The following is a 22,852-nucleotide window of genomic DNA, read 5'->3' as shown; positions in this document are numbered from 1 at the left end:
TAACTGCCCCCAAAATAATTAATCCAGTAAAGCAACAGACACTTTTCCAAGGACTTCCAGATGGCTAACAGAGAGATGAAAAGATGCTCAACGTCACTCATCATCAGGGAAATACAAATCAAAACCACAATGAGATACTATCGCACACCTGTCAGAATGGCTAAAATTAACTCAAGCAACAACAGATGTTGGCGAGGATGTGTAGAAAGGGGAACCCTTTTGCACTGTTGGTAGGAATGCAACCTAGTGCAGCTACTCTGGAAAACAGTATGGAGGTTCCTCAAAAAAATTAAAAATAGAACTACCATATGACCCAGCAATTGCACTACTAGGTATTTATCCAAAGGTTAAAAAAATGCTGATTCAAAGAGGCACATGCACCCCAATGTTTATAGCAGTGCTATCAACAAAACCAAATTATGGAAAGAGCCCAAATGTCCATTGACTGATGAATGGATAGAGAAGATGTGATTTGTATATATATACAATGGAATACTACTTGGTGATAAAAAAGAACGAAATCTTGCCATTTGCAACAACGTGGATGGAACTAGAGTGTATTATGCTAAGTGAAATAAGTCAGTTGGAGAAAGACAAATATATGATTTCACTCATATCTGTAATTTAAGAAACAAAACAGATGTACATAGGGGAAGGGAAGAAAAAATAAGATAAAGAGAGGGAGGCAAAACATAAGAGACTCTTAAATACAGAGAACAAACTGAAGGTTGCTGGAGGGGAGGTGGGTGGGGGGGATAGGTTAAATGGGTGATGGGCATTAAGGAAGGCACTTTTAAGGATGAGCACTGGGTGTCATATGTAAGAGATGATTCACTGGGTTCTTCTCATGAAACCAAAACTACACTGTATGGTAACTAACTTGAATGTAAGTAAAAAAATAAGATGAATTAGCACTGGAGATATAATGTACAACATGGTGATTATAGTTAATAGTATTATTATATGTTATACTTGAAAGTTGCTAAGAGAGTAAATCTTAATGTTCTCATCCTCACATCCCCCACACAAGGTAATTATATGAGTTGTCAGATGTATTAGCTGAGTTTATTGTGTTAATCATTTCACAATGCCTTTGTGCATCAAATGATCATGTTGTATATCTTAGACTTATACAATTTAATATGTCAATTATATATCAATAAATTTGGGGAAAAACACATATGTAAAATGTGTTTTTGTGTTTCCAAGCATGGAGAGTATCTTAGTTATCTTTTTTTTTATTTATAATTGAAATTTTCTGTAACATAGAAACGTCAACTTTGAAATTTACTGAGACTTTCTCTACAGACTACCATGTACTTAATATCTGTAAAGTATTCTGTGTTCTTGAGAAGTGTATTTTCTATCTAAGTGCAGTGTTTATATGAGGCTTTTGATTCAAGATTATGATTTCTGTTATTCAAATCTTTCTTCTTATTTTTTCTGTTTAATATATTGAGTAATAAGAGAGGTACATGAAGTAATACACTTAGTAAAGCTTTCAAATTTACTTTTCAGATTTGTAATTTTTTTTCTTCATATATAAGTTGAAGGTATGTTACCAAATGCATATAAATTTAGAATTGTTATATAACTTCCTCATTAGTGAAAGCTTCTATTTATATATATAATACTTATATATATATATAAATTATAATGCTTATATATAAATTTATATATAAATATTTTAAAATTAGGTAGGGAATATCAATCTACTTAATATTAAGGCTTAGTATCAGTACAGTATTCAAGTCATGATGGTTCTGTCTTGACAGATCAATGGAACCCAAAGGATTTATTGAAAAGTTGCACACACAATTCAGTGGAGGAAAGATAGCCTTTTCACCAAATGGTGTTAGAGTAAGTGGATATCCATAGACAATAATAATAATAATAACAATAATAATTTAGAAACCTCAACCCAGCCCTTACACCTTACACAAAAATTATTTCAAAATAGATCACAGACTTAAAGGTAAAATGTTAAAGTATACAGTTTAGGAGAAAACATGAGAAAATCTTTAGCATCTAGAGCTTGGTGAAGAGTTTAGACTTGATACTGAAAGCATGTTTCACAAAAGGAAAAGCTGATAAATTAGGTAAATCAATAAAAATCAATAAATTTGTATTCATCAAAATTAAAAACATTTTCTCTGCAAAAGACCCTGTTAAGGGGATAAAAAAAAAATATTGACTAAGAGGAGTACCTGGGTGGTTCACTTGAATTTGGCTCAGGTCATGATTCCAGGGTTGTGGGATCCAGCCCCACGTCGGGCTCCATGCTGAGTGTGGAGCCTGCCTGGCATTCTCTCTCTCTCTCTCTCTCTCTCTCTCTCTCTCTCTCTCTCTCTTTCTCTCCTCCTCCTCCTCCTCCTCCTCCCCCCTCCCACTTGCATGTGTTCTCTCTCTTTAAACAAACAAATAATCAAACAAAAATTATTGATGGGGAGATAATGTTTGTAAACAACTTCTGATAAAGGGACATAATTATTACATTTACTATGTGTAAATAACTCTCAAAACTGAATTTGAAAAATAATTAATCTAATTAAAAATTGGGAAAAAGACATTATCACACATGCCACCAAAAAGGATACACCAATGACAAATAATCACATGAAAATATGTTCAATATCATTAGCCATTAGGGAAATACAAATTAAAACCAAAATGAAATATCATTACATATCTATCAAAATGACCAAAATAAAAATTAGTCCTAACACCAAATGCTGGCAAGGATATAGAGAAAACCGGTTCATTGCTCATGAGAAGTTAAAGGGTATAGCCACTCTAGAAAATAGTTTGGCTGTTTATTCTAAAACTAAAAATATTCTTTCCAAAAAACCTAACAACTGCATTCTTGAGATTTTTCCCAGAGAAGAGACCTCAGTTCATGCAAAAACCTGTGTACAAATGTTTGTAGCAGCTCTGTTCATATTAACCAAGAACTGGAATCAACCCAAATGTCCCTCAGTGGGTATATGCTTAAACAAACATTGGTAAATAAAAAGTAGCAAACTATTGACCACATACTTGAATGGGTTTAAATGTAATTAAATGGAGTGGAAAACGTCAATCTCAAAACTTTACACAATGTATGATTCTATTTATATAACATTTTTAAAAAGTTTATTGAATTATATTGAGAGAGAGAGAGAGAGAGAGAGAGAGAGAGAGAGAGAGAGAGAGAACAAGCAGGGAAGGGCAGAGATAGAAGGAGAGATAGAATCTCAAGCAGGCTCAGCTCTGTCAGCACAGAGCCCAATGCAGGGCTCAAACTCACGAACCATGAGATCATGACCTGAGCCTAAACCAAGAGTCAGATGCTTAACTGAGCCAACCAAGTGCCCCTATATAACATTTTTGAAATAACAAAGAAGTTGACATGGAGAAAAGATTAGTGATTGTTAAGGGTTAGAGATTGTGCAGTGGGAGGGAATGGGTATGGATATAAAGTGATAGCATGAGGGAGTCTTGTGGCTTGGAAGAGTTCTGAATCTTGATTATGGCCATAGTCACATGTAACTACACATGTGACATAAGTGCATGAAAATACACACACATACACACACACAAGTACTTGCATAATTGGTGAAATCTGAATAAGTTCTGTGGATTGTACCAATGTCAACTTCCTGATTTTGATAAAGTATTATATTTATATAAAATGTTAACATTGGGCATCCTTGTTAGGGGTGTTTAGGACCTCCCTGTACATTCCTTTGTAACTTCCTGTGAATTTACAAATATTTCAAAATAAAAAGATTTTGAAAAGTTGTATTTACAATATTTTGAGGGGCGCCTGGGTGGCTCAGTTGGTTGGGCGGCCGACTTTGGCTCAGGTCATGATCTCACTCTGTGCTGGCAGCTCAGAGCCTGCAGCCTACTTCAGATTCTGTGTCTTCCTCTCTCTCTACCCCTCCCCTGCTCATGCTCTGTGTCTCTCTGTCTCTCAATAATAAATAAATGTTAAAGAAAAAAAATAAAAAATAAATAAAAAAATAAAAAAAATATTTTGAAATTATTTTGCTACTGTACAGAACAAGCAGATTTGATGATGTCAATATTATTTTCAAACTTGTATGCTTTAAGCACTAAAGATAAGGCATAACTCATTCCTAAACATAAAAGTGACTTGAGCAATCAAGAACAGAGGACAGAATTTTATAATCCTTCCATAGGTACTACTTTATAGCCATGATAAAGATTGAAGGGAGAAGGTTGAAATACATAAATAATTAGTGCAAAAATGATAGTCAAAATATTTAACCACTTTTATGGTCTGGACACTAACCAATCAGAGTAGAGTAGGATCAATTAGAACAGATGTCAGCCATAAATGGCAGAATTTGGTATCGGTGTGAAGCAGTGGAATATCCAACTGATATGACTTATTTTGGCTTGATTTTATTATTTCCTCCGCAAAAGATTTATATTCCTAAAGTGTTGGATTTCTTATACTGGAAAGGGTACTATGTCATTGGATGAAGCATACCTCAAAGTGCTGCTATAAAATATCATGACTAATATGAATAATTATCAGTTAGCAAAATAAGAACTACTTGTATTAAGATATTTGAAATTTCCTCAATTTTTTTTACAAAGCACCCTAAATATCAGTATAAAAACAAGTAACATTGAAATTAGTTTGCTCATAATATTTAAAGATAGGAGTTTAACATATAAATGACTTTTCAATTTTAAGTTTTTGTATCTGGATAGTTAATATATTTGGAGTCTGTTTTTCTGAACTTTTCCTAGTGGAAAAATTTCAAGGTGCTTTATAAACGTAATCTTGGCAGGTTTATCAGATTAGGAAAACAAATATTCAAAGATGAAAATGATTTGGTCCTATTTATTCTTGCGAAATTAAGATTACTAATTATCAATACAAATTCAATGAGACAACAGGCCAAAGCCACTATTTAAAAAAGAAATAAACTATGCACTCTAGAACAGAATGTGAACTATGCAAATAAAAGTATGAGTTTCTAATCTGTGTGACAGTTAAGAAATTCACTTAAGAAATGACCTAAAACTACATACAGATGGCTAACAGACATGTGAAAACATGCTTAACATCACTTATCATCAGGGAAATATGAATCAAAATTACAACCAGATATCACCTCACACCTTCCAGAATGGCTAAAATTAACAACACAGGAAGCAACAGATGTTGGAGAGGATGCAGAGAAAGGGGAACCCTCTTACATTGTTGGTAGGAATGCAGACTGGTGTAGCCACTCTGGAAAACAGTATGGAGGTTCCACAAAAAGTTAAAAATAGAACTACCCTACAATACAGCAATTGCACTACTAGGTAGTTACTCAAAGGATTCAAAAATACCAAATGGAAGGGACACATACACCCCGATGTTTATAGCAGTATTATCAACAATAGCCAAATTATGGAAAGAGCCCAAATGTCCATTGACTGAAGAATGGATAAAGAACTGGTGTGTGTGTGTGTGTGTGTATCTATATCTATATCTATATCTATATCTATATCTATATCTATATCTATATCTAATATGAATATATATAAATTTATTATATATAATGGAATACTATTCAGTCATAAAAAGTGAAATCTTGCCATTTGCAATGACATGGATAGCACTAGAGTATTATGCCAAGTGAAATAAGTCACTCAGAGAAAGACAAATACCATATGATTTCACTCACATGTGGTATTTAAGAAACAAAACAGATGAACATAGGAGGAAAAAAGAGAGAGGCAAACCAGAAGACAGACTCTTAACTATAGAGAATGAACTAAGGGTTTCTGGAGGGGAGGTGGGCAGGAGGATGGGTTAAGTGGATAATGGGTATTAAGGAGGTCACTTGTGATGAATATTGGGTGTTGTATGTAACTGATGAATCACTAAATTTTACACCCGGAACTAATATTACACTGTATGTTAACTGGAATTTAAATAAAAAACTTGAAAAAGAAAAAAAAAGAAATGACCTAAAACAAATTAATGTTTTCTATTATTTTAGGAGGCAACCTCCTTCTCCTGAATAAAAAATTCACTTAATAAATATTACAACACATAGCTTATGCTGTCTTCATTCATGAGCATTTTGGACACCATTTTTTTAAAGATAGATTAATATCTCAAAATTTTACTTAATGCTGATGGAAATGCAGTTCTCATGTAGGTAACCAGGTGAAGATTATGTGATTTTTGTTTTATAGTAACATGACAAAACTCCTTTATAATTCATAGACATAGAATATAAGAACTAAGCCACCCAGTTTGTACAGCTGTGATTACAACTGTGGGAGCATTTAAAGCCATTCTAACAGAATGGAGAGGGACAAGCTCCAATCTATTGATATTAGGCTGGAATTAGGTAGGTGGATAATTTTAGCTTACATGGGTTGTCTATTTCCATCTCTCCAGGACACTAGAGTAACTGAAGGCTCTTAAGGTAGACCAACTATTCTGAATTCTTCCCCTTGTCTTCTATGAGGCTAATTCATTGGCTCAGAACACACCAGAAGGAAAAGAAAGGAGCAGTTACTGGGAGCCTGTAGTTCCATAAACACTGTCCCTCTTATATGTGTAACTAAATCAGCATGAAACAGATATCCTTCCCATTTTACAGGTAAAAAAGCCCAGGCTCTCAGAAATTAAGCATGTTGCCCCAAGAACCCACAGATTTGTGTTTGGAATAGAGCCTTCCTGGACACCAAATTTCACATGATTTCCTCTCCTGAATGTGATAGTTTAATTACATTTCAGCTTTAAGAAAAGAATAGTCCTATAAGGTTTGAATCACTTTTGATATTTCCCCTAGTTCAGTGATTCATGGGGGATGTGTCACCACTGGGATGTCTGTGATTGGAAATGTCTCAGGAGAAACCCCTTGGTACTAATTCTGATGGCCAAGGACAAATATGATGATGTTTTATGTACACAGTTCACTGATCTTGCATCCTAATTATTTAATAGTTAACTGCTGTTTCTGTGGTCTTGTAAGACTATATTGGCTTGTTAAACAGCACTCTCCCAAATACTAATATTAGTATCCAGCAGTAGGTGGAGACTTTTTTCTGCTATGTAGACTGGTGCTAAAACTCTAAAAATGCAGAGTGATGACAAATGCACAGAATGGAGTGACTTCATTATTTTCAACTGTATTGTGAAAGACAGTATGCTTTCATGTTCAGTAGCAACATTATTCAATAGCAGCATTATTCTTCAAATAATAATCAAAACGATATCTTTGGTGTCAATACAGTAAGTGATTGTACAGAGCAACCTATGTTTCCCTTTCCCCCTTGATAACAATAAGAAAACATTTCCTAGTTTTTTCGTTAGCCCAAGAACAATTTAAATCAGTTGATACCTCCCTTCCATCTTTCACTCAGCTTCTTCTTTTAACAGTTGACCAGGGAATTAACTTTACACACTGATGTAAACAAACCTAAAAATGCCAACGTGTACAGGTCCCTATCTACATCCACATGTACATATGTACATTTCTAATAGTATGCATGCATATACAACATCATGGGATTTAATTTTGAGAGAGTAAAATGTTAATTGTAATAATAATAAAGAATTTATGGTATGCAACCCAGTAAGGTGTGAAATGTTCACTTTAAAAATTACTGCACTAAAACTTGCTTCTGGGTAGATGGAGTGAGAAGCTTATAACCCATGAGAACACATAGAAAATCTATACAAAATGCAAAAACTAAACATTTTAAAGAGAAACAACAGGTCTAAGATTCCAAAGAGGAGAAAAGTGGAGAGGCGAGGGAAGATTTTGCAGCTGATTTTGATTCTGGGCTGTGGGAAGGCTCTAGACTTGGTCTAGGTAGAAGGCCAAGGCTGGAGGTTAGGGAAACGAGCAGAACATGGAGGAGTCCTGAGGGACTGGAGTGACAAAATATATTCTCGAGAGATTTTAAACACACAACCCATTATCCCATGATAACATCTGTCAGATTAAGATGCTTCAAGGTCTAGGGGCAAAAAGCTAAGCAAAAACTCCTGAAATGCACCACAGATTTTTGGCAGTCTTGCAATACTAAGGAGAAAAAATATTTTTATTTTTACTTTTTTTAAGTTTATTTATTGATATTGAGAGAGGGAGGGCCCAACACAGAGCTCAAACTCAAGGCATGAGATCATGACCTGAGCCAAAATCAAGAGTTGACACTTGAGCTACCCAGGCGCCCAACTGAGCTACCCAGATACCTGAAAAACATTATTTTTAAAATACTGGAATTCAAGGGGCATCTGGGTGGCACAGTCAGTTGAATGTCCGACTTTGGCTCAGGTCATGATCTCACAGCTGGTGGGTTTAAGCCCCACATCGGGCTCTGTGCTGACAGCTAGGAGTCTGGAGCTGCTTCAGATTCTGTCTCCCTCTCTCTCTGCCCCTCCTCCGCTCATGCTCAGTCTCTCTCTCTCTCTCAAAATAAATAAACATTAAAAAATATAAAAAAATATTGGAATTTAAGATCTGCCAAGAGGAAAGCCCCACACGAACACACTAGGTCTGGGTTTGTCTTGTGGATCAAATTCAGTCTGCCCTTATTTTCTGTATGCTCCATAAATGAGGAACAATTTATATACTTTTAAATGGCTGCAAAACAAAACAACAAGAGAAACGAATTTTGAAACTCAAATTCTGAAACTATAGGAAACTCAAATTCTCTGTTCACAAGAAAAGCTTTATCAGAATACATCCATGCCCTTTATTTATATATTGATTTTGCCTTTTTGCACAATGAGTAGTTACCAGACTGGATGACCTGCAAAGCCTAAAATACAGGCTACCTGACCCTTTACAGAAAATGCTTGCTGACCTGCAATAGGCTGTTTGTTGAAAACCCTGGGCAAACATCCTAAGAACAGGAACAAACCAGAGATAAATTGAGTCTTAGCAAAACTCAACCCAACCTCCTACTGGCCCGACTCCAGACTGGATTAAGGAATCAGCCTCCACTCTATCTCACTGGCATAAGAAGGATAAATCTTTGCTGGAGAAAGATATTAGCATCTTGAGCCTCTATAATTTTTTAGACACATTTTACACACATTTCACCATTCAGAAAATGACTTTGTTTGGTCTGAGTGGAACCGTGATACGTGTAAGAAGCCTGACTTCAGTGGTGAGCGCAACAAAAATGCATTAACATCCAACATTGAAACATGCAATTTTAACCCATGTTTAAAAAAAAAGAAAGAAAAAGAAAACAGAAGTAACAGTATTACCTAAAAGCACTTTTCTTGGCAAGAAAACTTAAAATATGTGTCTGGAAAATACAGTATTCTAACTAAGTAGATGTTAATTACCATTGTAAACCATTCCAATAATATATGGAATAAAACCAGAAATTATTCATCTTGTAGAGAATGAAAACAAATAGTAATTGACCAGTTATAAGTCATTGTGAACAACAAGACTGTATTCTAGGGCTTGGTTTTCAATGATATGTACTTTACAGACGCTGGCATCATATTTTAGGTATCTACCATCCTGAGAAGGCAGACAAGTGCAGATGTGGGAAAAACTGGTAACACTAGAATACTATAATTATGCAATGTCTTTATGTCTACATCTCTCCCAGAAGTTTTAAATTTCATTTTAATAGCTTTTTCTAATGAAAAGAATAACTCAAAGGAACGAGAGAGCTGAGAAGTTCAATATGCCATAGAAGTGCAAATCGTTAAACTCATTTTAGTTAGGACATACTAAGGCTTTACATCTGTGGCAAAAGTAAATAGTAACTTCCATATATAACAGATCAGGCCATTTTAATTTATAACCTATCACAATTTGCAGCATATGCCTTACTGGTGTCAATGAAATATACAACCTAATGGTGCTCGAAAATCCAGGGCACATGATAATTTTTTGTGATTCAACCACCTGCAGTGGCACTATCACACAGAAGGCACACAGATATAGCTATGACTATAAAATATAACATAGACAGTGATTAAAAACTGGATATTTATGCATCAAAATATGTACACACAAATTGTATACTGTAATTTTTAATTTAACTCAGTGTATAATTAGAAATGAACAATGCCAGCATAATATTACCTGAGAGTGCCAGAATTAACATTAAAAGGAAAGGACTTTTAGAATTAGAGAATTTTTAAAAGGTGGACTTTTTAAAAACTTTTTTGAAAGTTTAAATTCTCCTCATCACTTTCTCCACCTTTAAGAACTCCTCAATGATAGATGCATCTGAACAGGGCTCTGATAGCTTGATGAGATAAAGGCTTGATTGTGGTCAAATAATAAATCATCAGGAGAGTATGCTATTTATCATTTTAGCTAAACTTGAAGTGTTCTTTTAGCATTAAACTCGATATCTTTAAAAATTATAAGTATTATCTATAACAGACTTCATCTAAATAATTTACTAATTTCAAAACAAGGGTTACACTCATGTGATCCTCAAGATTGTTTAAAAGCATTCTTCACATACATGAGAACAGTCAATTTCTAAGCAAGTTAATATTATTACATTGCAAACTAGAAAATACTAAGGATAACCCAGGATATTCATGCAATTGGCTATTTTATTTAAATGTTTGATTAAAAGAAAGTAGCCATGTGTATGCATAGATCGTAATAACTAGCAGAATAACTAGCCTCTGAACACAGAAATCCATATCATTTATAGTTCCACAATAGTGTTTCTCTATACATCACGTTTGATTCCAGTAAAAAGATCAGAGTCCTCAGAGAGGCATACTGCAAACAAAAAGTCCTTAGAAGGTGGTGGAAAGTCAGGCCAGGAGTCAAAGAGAACCAACAGAGATGACAGAGATGTGATATCCGGCACAGTCTCCTCAAAGAGAAAAAGGAAAACCACATGGCACTGTTGAAATGCCGCGTCAATTCTCTCTCCTATCTGAGCATTAAATATTACATCTTTAAAATTGGTTCAACTAGATTATTGCTTCTTTAGATGAGACCCTCCTTTAAGAAACACAAACATTCTCAAAGTGCAACGCCGAAACATCATAAAAACTTAATAACCTACCATTTTCTTTGCACTCTTCTGGAGGTTTAGCCTTTTTCGCAAGTCGTGGATCCAGCCATGATGTTGTCTTTGTGTTATGGCTGAAAAGAAAAGAGATCACTCTGAACAGACACATACTGAAAGGAATCAAGTTTATTCCTTAAAAAAAAGGTGGGGGTGTTAGTCCAACAAAATTGCAATCGATACACTTAATTTGCTTACTGGTTCTAAGTAGCCCTGAAGGAGGTGTAAGAGTAATTGTGCAAGGCAGCTGTAAATTTGGCAACCTCAGCTCCCTGTCCTCAAAGCAGCTATTTTTATTAAAATCAACTAGAATGTTGCCAAGTTAACCTCATTGAAAATGCAGAACTCATCCAGAGCAAAAGGAATTTATTACAAATACAGGATTCTCCAGTTGGAAGAGCACAGTTCGCAGGCTCTGATACTGTTTCCTCACTTTTGCAAAATAATTATTTTCATCCTAAACCTGCCCTTTTCATAAATAGTTGTTTTGTTACTCCTTAACTACCAAGCTGGCAGAGGCAGTATAAAAGTGATGAAAATTACAGCATGTTCTTGGGATGCCTACATTTTCTCAAAAAGTGATTAATAGCAATTGCATTAACCCATATTTAGCTGTCTTCCGTCTAAATACTTCCAACCCAGCTAGGAAGGTAGAGGATAAAAATGTCTGTATTCTAACATTTCTGGAATGGAATTTCTGGTAATTAATGGTCATTTTAATGACATTTTTGTTTTGAAAAAAGAAAGTTTTCTGGGAAGTCTTCTGTCAGAAATTTTAAAAACAGAGACGTTTTTAGAGCAATGTTTCTTAAAGAGGTCCTACAATCACCTGCATTGGAATCACCTGGTGATTAACAATACCTATTCTGCGTCTTCATAGAACTACCAAATCAGAATCTTATTGGCAAGCGCTCCAGGTGATTTTTATGCATATTAAAATTTGAGAACCCCTGAAAAGCTCAAAACTGCTCTTTGGAGCTAAAATCTTGACTGGGTACAGCTGTCTCAAGTGATCTCATCTACCAACGGATGGATTATCAAGGATGTGACATTTGTGAGGGCTTCAGAAAAAGAATGAACAAAGTCACAGGTGTGGAAAGTTTGAGGTTTATACAAGGAAGAGTCAAAGGGCCAAAAAATGTAACGTGAAAGAGAAAAGTAAAAAATCCTTCAGAAATAGAAATTAAAGCTGGATAATAGGAATATTTGAACACAACTGTAAGAAAGTCAGGTGATAACGATGAAAATCAAATAATAGCTTCACATATATTTTCTCTCTCTTCATTGAAATTTAACCATGTTTCTCATTGTGTCAGAGCCATAAGTGTTAGCTAGATAACCAGATGAACAAATCTCCACTTAAAGCAAAGGTCAGAAAATTCTCCCAAGCAGTTTACTTAATAGCAAACTTCTAGAGCCCAGGTGTCTATCTCATGAAGATAATTTCAAGGCAGGGAGGAAGAAAAGGAGGAGGCAAGCTGGGCAGTGGGGAAGCAAGTCCAAGGTGTTTCTGCATATAGTGTTTTTTTGGACAAACATCCTGTCTATGTACAGAGCCATCGCCCGATTTGAAAACTGAGACATTAAGATCCTTGGGTCATCAGGTCTCTGTTCTTGAAGAAGATTCCCTTTTATTTCTGACTTTCATGTGTAGTAAAGAGAAAATACTCTCCCTCACTTTCTTCACATTTAGGAACTCCACCATGATTGATGCCTCTAAGCAGGACTCTAATAATTTGATCAGATAAAGGCTGTGAATTTGGTCAAATTATAAATCATCAGGAGAGTGTGCTAGCTTCTGTTTTCTCCCAGTTTGACCTTTGTAAAGTCTGACGGTGCTTTATTATAGAGCGTCAGAAGCAACTAAAGTATTGTAGACACTTTTATCTCATTCTGGTCCTCATTTATAGTCATGCCAATATCATCTAGTCTTTTCCTCTGAACTAAAGACACACATGGAAGGATATTATGATTACCCCAAATATGATAACGGACTGAGTTCAATGTTTGCTGCTCCCATTTTGAAAAAGACAAATTCACTTTAAAAAATATTCTTATAGAGACGCCTTCAATTCAGTGTGCGTGTGTGTGTGTGTGTGTGTGCGCGCGCGCGCGCGCATGCATAATGTGTAAGGTTTGCTCATGTTTATGTGTTTATGCGTTAGGGAGAAATATTGGGAAGTGGGCTAGGAAAATAAATTTCCCTTCTTTTTCCACACATTTGCTTCATCGAAATCCTTCCTCCATTATGGATAAAAGTCATTTATTTCTAAGTGTGTAAGACAAATTCACGAAAGCAAAAACGTCTATGGTGAAGTATTAAGGAGCCATTACTAAGCCATTACAGGAAGTCAAATTACCATTTCTATATCACACCACCATCGGTCTCAAATACTGGCTAATTTTGTAGAAAACTGTGAGTTTCCTAGCTTTCCTGAGTTTCTACAAAGCATTTCATTACAGGATGATTTCTTTGAGGTTGAACTAGCATTAATGGTATATCACTTTAATACATTTTGGCAGATGGAGTCTCTTATAGTTAACGGCATTTTTAGCTGATCGTCTGAAGTGATTCTGAAAGAAATGTGGGTAGCAGTCTTAAACATCACATGAAGATACAGTGCAGTGTTTTTCAATACTGACTCTCCCCAGCCTTGTAATTTGCCTGCTTCTTCAAGATGCCTTACAAAGGGGATATTTTTAATGCATTTGGGAGACAACAGAACAAGTGGCTTTTCTACTTCCCTTAAATTATATATTTTTAACCTCAACAATTGCCTCTGAAGATAGGATTAAACATTGGACAGGAAACAGTGTACTAAATGGGATCACTGAGGGACTTTTCACAATCTACATACCACGTTTCCTCAAGTTTCAGGATATGATTTCCTTTTACTTCCACTGCTAAAATAGATTCAAACAGGACATCAGTTTTCTGTGTCTATCATATTGTGTGGAACACAAATGACAAGATGTTAAGAGGCTAATCTTATATAATCTTATATTCTGATACTAGTTTCTTTAACAGAGACACATACACACATATATGCTGCATTTGTAAAGAACTTTTTTTTCCCCTAGCTGGGGAATGGAACAAATATTTTCTAGGAATGTTGAATCATAATATCCTACTACTGTATGTATTTTTATGGATATAGTTAATGTAATGATCATGAAAATTGAGAGATTAAGTGAATGCAAGTCAGTAGCTACTCAAGTTCAATCAATGCCATATTAAAAAAATCTGGATAAAAACCTTAATAAATGGTTTACCCAAACTTTTCCCTGATGTTAAACTATATAATAAATCTATCTGAAGGAGTGGAACAAGCCAGAAATGGACTTTCATTCAACTCTGTAATTCTAGTTTAAATTTGTAACAGAATGGTCTTGAAGATGTGATAGGCTGACTTATAATGGATTAGAGATTTCTGTATTTTTTTGTAAGTTTAACCTTTGACAAACTGACAAAAGCAGCAGGTTAAATAATAACATCTTATCTTCCTGGGGAAACATTCTTCTCACACAGATAATGCTTCACCTCGACAGCAAAAGCCACTGACATTACGGTGCATACACCTTGCAAAGTTATTATCGTGTAACATTTCCTGATTGTCTACTTGGTCAGGGACTGTACTAGAACTTTCATACTCATTACCTCATTTAATGCTAATGAGCCTTTTTGGCTACAGATTTTTAACTCCATTTTTATAGACAGAGAAACAAAAGTTCAGAGAAGGTAAGCAACTTGCCCAAGGTTATGAAGCTAGTATGTGAAACCAAAAGAGGTAGCATTAAACCCAGATATATCTGATTCCCAAGTCCAAGTTCCTTTTTCTTTAAGTTTATTTTTTTATTTATTAAAAATTTTTAAATGTTTATTTAATTTTGAGAGAGAGAGACAGAGCAAGTGAAGGAGGGTCCGAGAGAGAGGGAGACACAGAATCTGAAGCAGGCTCCAGGCTCTGAGCTGTCAGCAAGAGCCCGATGTAGGGCTCGAACTCACAAGCCATGGGATCATAACCTGAGCCAAAGTTGGGCACTTAACTGACTGAGCCACCCAGGTGCCCCTATTTATTTTTGAGAGAAAGAGTGAGTTTGAGCAGGGGAGGGGCAGAGAGACAGGGAGAGAGAGAATTCCAAGCAGGCTCTACACTATAAGCGCCGAGCCCCATGTGGGGATCAATCTCACAAATTGTGAGATTGTGATCTGAGCTGAAATCAAGAGTCAGATGCTTAACTGACTGAGCAACATAGATGTCCCCCCAAGTCCAAGTTTCTTATGCTCTGAAACCAGAGGCATACCAAACCTAACATTTTGCTTTTTACACTGAATTGCTTTATCTCACTCCCTTGGAGAATAGTCAAAGATCTTTTTTTCTCAGAGCCTTTGCCAATAGTTTGGAAGTGGAGACATTTATCTCCTGTTTGAGGATAGTAATCATGACCTCAGAACCTTTGTGTTGAATGCCTTGTACTTAGTAGGTATTATATTAAATTGCAGGTGCCTAGAGATGAAAGAGAGAACTTGTGACTGAGGAGGCACAGATAATATCACTGAAAACATTTTTTTCCTTATAAACTTGAATTTTCCATTCAGATCACTTTCAAGTCAAATGTTCTCCATTCAAATATGAATATTTTTCCAGGGGGAACTAAGCTGGTGCCATAGTAAGAAGACCCTAGGCTTGTCTATCCCTCAAACGCAACTAGATAACTATCAAATAATCCTAAATACCTCAGAAATCAACCTGAATATTTTCCCTAAAGTCTTAAAATTCCTGATTTATATAATCTACATATAAATATTAGGTATTGGAAGCTATACTAAAGAATTAGGTTAACAAAACTGCTATCAAATGGGTGGAGTGTTTTCATATAGATCATGCCACACTCTGTCGTCCATTCCATTCTTTCATTATATTTTCCCAGACTATAAGCCCTTATCAGTTTCTTATTATACATTAAGTGGATCCTTAAGGGTGATCCAATCTGAACGTGTCTGTAAGACATATCCTCCTTCTATTCATCTTCTTTCTGTTTCCTTTTCCACTCCTGTGTCCTACTTTTATATTGCCACCTAGATCAAAATAATGTTTGCTTCTCTCTCTCTCTCTCTCTCTCTCTCTCTCTCTCTCTCTTTCTTTCTCTCCTTTCTTTCTTTCTCTCTCCTTTCTTTTTCTTTCTCTCTCTCTCCTTTATTTTCTTTCTTTCTTTCTTCTTTCTCTCTCTTTTCTTTCTTTCTCTCTCTCCTTTCTTTCTTTCTTTCTTTCTTTCTTTCTTTCTTTCTTTCTTTCTTTCTCTGTTTCTTTCTTCTTTTTTATAAAGAGCACAAGAGAGAGTATGCTCAAGACAGCACAAGTGCAGAAGGGGCAGAGGAAAAGAGAGAATCTCACACAGGCTCCACAATCAGCACAGAGCCTGACACAGTGCTTGTTCTCACCATTGTCAGATCATGATCTCAGCCAAAATCAAGACCCAGAAGCTCAACTGACTGACCCACCCAGGTGCCTCTAAAATAATGTTTTCAATACTGCACAGATGTTAGATGATGTTTCACTAACTGAAATTTTATTAGTGGAATAAAAAACTTCTATTATCAAACATACTCCTTTGTTGCATTTTCTCTAAAAATATTAACAGACTTAAAACAGTTACAAAACACTGAATTTAAAAAAAAAAGCCTCCTACAGGGGTGCCTCGGTGGCTCAGTCAATTAAGCATGTGATTCTTGGTTTTGGCTCTAGTCATGATCTCATGGTTTGTGGGACTGAGCCCCAAGTGGGACTCTGCCCTGAGCTCAGAGCCTGCTTGGTATTCTCTCTCTCACTTTCTCTCTGCCCCTCCCCCACTCATTCCTTCTCCCTCTATTTCACTCAAAATAAGTAAATAAACATCAAAATTTTTTTAAAAAAATAAATAAAAATTCCTCTTACAAAGCCAATTCTGAATCATAGCCTTTAACTGAATCATAACTTTAACTTTACATAGTCAAAATGTATTTTCACCTGGGGAATACTGTATCAGAAGAATAATCAGAGATTGAAGTGAATGATATTTGACTGCATGAAGCATAATCTTTTGAACAAGGTTTAAACAAGGTCCAGGTAAATATTTTATTGTCTATTGGACAGTTCAAAATGTGTTTGGATGTTAAAGTTTCAATAGCAGGTGTCATACAGGTTCAGAGACAATAATCACAGAGATTACTGACTACATTTTACATAATTTAAAAAATAAATGTTAGTTATTTTTTTTAAGTAATCTTTACACCCAATGTGGGGCTCAAACTCATGATCCTGAGCCAATATGAAGAGTCACATGCTCCACCAGCTGAGCCAGCCATGCGCCTCTAAGTGTTAGTTCTTAAAAGTATATAAATTGATTACATTTTATATCATAGTCAATGAAATCCTCAGGATGGTGACATCATTTTCCAGAAGACTTTCTCCTTTATATCATATTTCCAAAAAGAAGATTACAGGGACTGATTGGATACATCTAATTGATACTGAACAGTAGGAGCTTTTTCATTCAAGGATCCATTTTTTCATAGTACTACTATTTTTCCTCTTTATACTTGGTAATTTACATACAAAGTTATTGTCAATGACCTCTATAATGGTTGTTTCTTAAATAATATTTTAAAATATCTTATTGATCATGTGAATGTGTGAGTTTGCCATCATATTATCTTTCATATGTTTAGAAAACATTTTTTTTAAATTTTTTTTAACGTTTATTTATTTTTGAGACAGAGAGAGACAGAGCATGAATAGGGGAGGGTCAGAGCGAAAGGGAGACACAGAATCCAAAGCAAGCTCCAGGCTCTGAGCTATCAGCACAGAGCCTGACACAGGGCTCGAACCCACAAACCATGAGATCATGACGTCAGCCGAAGTCGGACGCTTAACCGACTGAGCCACCCAGGCACCCCTAGAAAACATTTTTGAGAGGTTTTATTATAAATATAGTTTTGGATATTGTGACTGTGAGCTGCATACAGTTTTGTTTAAAACATATTATTTTCTGTCTGGGGATTGCACTGGAATCTTGTGTGGCACAAGAAAAAAGAATATGAAACAAAATCAATATCTCTACTGTTTTGTAATACAAATTAGAGAGAGTAAGCACAGACCACATTTTGTGACTGGTGGGAATGTGCCGAGTTGAGGATGTGAAAGCTGGAGTTGCTGCACCCCCAAAAATTGATTTTGCTTTTCTTTCCAATAAGTTTCCCAAATATTCTCTCCACTATTTCATAAATAAAAGTTTTTAATTTGTTTGAAATGGCAATCAGTGATTTACTGAACACTTAAGGAGATACAGAAACATGAACACAGGAGGAAACAGATTATATGTGTGTCTTCCTGAGAATTGAAAAGCAAATTCATCCTGGACAGTGATTTAGGAAACCATGCGCAGCTATGACATTTTTCACAGATGTGATTTTCAGTTTCAAAAGCCTGCTTTTAAAAATCTATTATTTAAGATGACATAGCGTTCAGTGCCATTCAGGGAGATGGTAGTAAACAAATAGGTTCTTGTTGTCATTTTGTTTTTTGCCAAAGGAATAGCAGTCTCTTTTATGTCACTAACTAAACTGACTCCCAAACAAAGAAGGAATTTAATGGGATTCCCAAAGCATGTCAATACAGATTAACCCTATGGCGTCTCTGCTTTATGGAACATTTAGCCTCTGGAATGGCGAACTTCTGGCCGAGAAACCTATAAGCAAATACTATTTGTAATATGAAAGTTTACTTTTATTTCAGCCAATGTTTGTTTATACGGTAGAGGTAGTATGGGATAATGGCAATAGCTGTGCAAGGTGACAGGAATACGCGACCATAAGCATGTTAATTTGTCCAGGGTGCCTCAGAATCTCTACGAAGTGGGGTGTATCAAATGCTCACAAGGTGGCTATGATATAATATATACAGGCACCATGGTGAAATGATTAAGAGCAAGGATGCTGGAAAAAGACTTGTGTCCACAAAAGTATGAATCTTGTGAGTTTTGCTGATGACTTGCATTCCCAGGGTTTATTATTATTATTTTTTAAGTTATTTATTTATTTATTTTGAGAGAGGGAGAGAGAGAGAGAGAGAGAGAGAGAGAGAGAGAGAGAGAGAGAGGTGGGGAGGGGCAAAGAGAGAGGGACACAGAGAATCCCAAGCAGATTCTGCACTGTCAGTGCAGAGCCCAATGCGGGGCTTGAATTCACAAACTGTGAGGTCATGACCTGAGCCGAAATGGAGAGTCGGACGCTTTAACCAACTGGACCACCCAGGGGCCTCTCTATTCCCACGCCAAGCATATGGTATGTGCCCTACAAAGATATGTTGAGTAAATGGAGTCAAAGCATCTTGGCTTTGTGAATTCTGGAATATGTGACCACAAACAAATTACTTACTTCTGCAAGCCTCAGTTTCCTAAAGTGAGAATTAAATGAGCACGGCATAAATGCTTCATATATTAGCTATTACTGTTCGGGTAACCTGAACACAGCCTGAACAAAGCTGGCACTCAGTATGTGGTAACTATTGTTACTAATTTGAATTTACAATCAATATGCCGTCTATTTTAAAAGACATTATTAATGAGGGTGATATTATGAATTAAGGAAACTACTCGTTTTAAACAATATTATTCATTGCAGAGTCTTTTGAAAATTGCTCAACATAAGACATTATGAATACTTTTAAGCATGTTTAGAGGAGAGCATTCACTCACAGTTTAAAATTCCATTGCTTAAAAATGCTTTCTCACATTGAGGAGGGCACCTGTTGGGGTGAGCCCTGGGTGTTGCATGGAAAGCAATTTGACAGTAACTTTCATATTAAAAATAAAAATAAATAAATAAATCAAAATGCTTTCTCAGATGTTAACTTTTTCTCATTAAATATCACTGTAAATAATAAAAGGAATCAGCGTTGATACACTCATCAAAGGAAGCAGTTCTGAAAAGTGTGGGAAATATAGTTGACCCATGTGTTCAGTACCAAAAACAACAAAATAACTTCTCACCTTCTAAATGTAAAACTTGTTATGTATTGAGACATATAAAGTATTTTGTAATACTGCATAAATCAATAACTATTTTAAAATATTACTGTACAGAAGACCAAAAAAAATTACTCGCTATCTTAATTCAAAACCCACAGTACATATATATGTGTATATATATATATATATATATATACACATATATATGTATGTGTGTGTGTATATATATATATATACACATATATATGTATGTGTGTGTGTATATATATATATATATATACACATATATATGTATGTGTGTGTGTATATATATATATATACACATATATATGTATGTGTGTGTGTATATATATATATATATATAATGTTTTTATTTATTTTTGAGACCGAGAGAGACAGAGCATGAGCAGGGGAAGGGCAGAGAGAGAGGGAGACACAGAATCCAAAGCAGGCTCCAGGCTCTGAGCTTTCAGCACAGAGCCCGACATGGGGCTCGAACTCACGGACTGTGAGATCATGACCTGAGCTGAAGTTGGATGCTTAACTGGCTGAGCCACCCAGGCACCCCTGTATATTTTAAATATATGTTTAAATTAACATTTCAGCAAGGTAGAGTTCCCCTCTCATATTCAGAAATATATACATATGTGTTAGGTATTTATATTTATATATTTAAATTTTATACACAGAACCACAGGGTCCTTCTGCTTTGTTTTCCTTATTTTCTGTTTTATCACAATCTTCATCTCACAAGAGACAGAATTCAGTCAAGTGTAACGAGGGGTGTTGCCTACCAAGGGAGACCTCCCTGTAAAAGACTCTCACAATGTTACCAGAGGGAAATTCTCACTGATGCCAGCTTTTCTTATTTCCCAAATCTATCTATCTTCCCTTCTGTTTGTTTTATCTTTCTCTTAACTTACTCTACTTGCCTTTCTGTCTTCTTTCTTTACCTCAACTTTGCTCCAGGACTGCAAACTTTTATATTACAAATACTATTTGTTTTCTAAGTTTCTTGGCTAAAAAATCCTGGGGCCTACCATGGGTTAGTCTCTAGATTATTGTCCCACCATGCTCCTTCTCCTGTCACTGTCTCCTGCTCTATCAGGCTGTTTCCAAGGGTCTTTTATATTTACAAAAGAATTCATTGTGGTATCACTTAAAAGGCACACACAGGTCAATGACAGCGGGCTGAAATGCTGATTTTGTCAAATGTAGTTAGGAAGGAGAGGGGCATTCCAGAGCAAAGAGTGAAAGCGGTCAGGAGGGAATCAGGGAAAACTGAGGGAAAAGTAAAGCAGAGTGGGAGTGACACGCAGGCAGAGAGAAAGGAAACCACAGTGCAAGTGGTAACGGTGTGGAAATGAGGAACTAGATGAAGAAGACACCGATCCCTCCCTAGTCTGATTTTTGAGCTCATTGCACTGAGTCTTGAGATTCAAATGTAAGCGTTTCAAGAAATGAACAGATAGGGCTTGGAGTGGTCCATGGGGAGGCTGGAGTGGGGGGTGTCTTCCTTCTGTGGAGAAACCTTTAAGAAGGGTATTTGCACCTGTCTTCTATAGGAATCTGCTTCCCATCACACTCCCATTTCAGTCTTAACTCAAGGCATCTTCATTTCCCTAAACTCTGGGTGGGTCTCCCCATGATCAGCTTTCTTGCCAAAATGAAATTGTCTCCTCTTTTATATCTTAATTGTCCACTTCAACCTATCTCTACTCCTCTTGCTCATTCATTCTTCCCTGAAGTAACAGGAAGAAGATAAACAAAGAAAACCCCCTGCCTGTCTTTCAAAAGCACTAATGATCTAGGAAATGGAAACAGAGCAATAATGTCACAGGATTCTCTAACGAATGCTTACTTCTCTAGTAGGGTCTTCTCACTAGCCCTGATAAACTCAGGGACTGGGTCTTTGTAACAAAAGTTCCTATACCTGGAATGCTGTGTCTACACATTGCCAACTCTATGTGACCTCACCTTCCCTATGATGACTCTTTTTATTACTTAAGTCTGTTCAGTAAGTCCTTCTCTGCATAGTATCACAAAACTCAGAAATTAGTTGTCTGCCAATTGTTTATGCCTCTCTTCCCCAAATTCAACAACAGATTTCAACACTAAATTTGAGAACACGAACAACATCTCATGAATCTTTGAATTCTGACACTGGGTGACTCACTAGAGTATTAACAGAATCATTTTGGTAGATTTTCCCAAGTCCTGACAAAGGCTCATCATTTACTACATACCATGAGCACAATTTCTGTCTTCCAAAGCCCGTTTTCTTCACAATCCCAAAAATCTGACATTATTTAAAAGAGAAAAGATCATTTTGTAATCACAAAGATTTTTATAATTGAATTATTGGAAGCCTTGTAAGGAAACAGTTCTTTAATCTACTTGTCATGCTGGTTTTCCTTTACTAATGCCACATACCCTTATTCCCCCTGTATTATATAATAAAAAGTGTATATTATCAGTCTCCTTCTTCTGAATATTAATTTTCCTGAACATCAATGCATGAACTCACATCTAGGGTTTATCCTTTGAATGATTCCATGCTGTACTTATCAATAACAAAATTATGTTTTAGATTTAAATACTTTTGAGCATTTAAAAAATCTATATGACTTTCTCTTTCCCAATTAACTGATAAAAGATATCTTTGGATCATTGGTTATAGCAATAAAAATAATGCAAGAGTTTTTTTTTTTTTTAATTTACAAGATCTGTCAAAAGGTGAATAGTAGGGATTCATTCTCTGCAAATCACTGTATTTCTCATCCCATGTTGGAATCAAGCAGAGCAC

General features: G+C 35.8%; 1 protein-coding gene across 12 annotated transcripts in view; it reads right to left on the bottom strand.

The window, feature by feature from the left end:
• Positions 1-22,852, bottom strand: part of MAGI2 (membrane associated guanylate kinase, WW and PDZ domain containing 2) — a 1,350,742-nt gene that overhangs the window by 450,006 nt on the left and 877,884 nt on the right. For all 12 annotated transcript variants that reach the window (XM_058725276.1, XM_058725278.1, XM_058725277.1 and 9 more), the window contains one exon: positions 11,035-11,114. In XM_058725276.1, the coding sequence (XP_058581259.1) occupies positions 11,035-11,114 (80 nt within the window). The remainder of the gene's footprint in view (positions 1-11,034; positions 11,115-22,852) is intronic.

Source organism: Neofelis nebulosa, chromosome 4, assembly GCF_028018385.1.
Source record: "Neofelis nebulosa isolate mNeoNeb1 chromosome 4, mNeoNeb1.pri, whole genome shotgun sequence".
Taxonomy (NCBI): domain Eukaryota; kingdom Metazoa; phylum Chordata; class Mammalia; order Carnivora; family Felidae; genus Neofelis; species Neofelis nebulosa.
The sequence above is the reverse complement of the archived record's forward strand: the minus strand, read 5'-3'. Positions and strand labels throughout refer to the sequence as shown.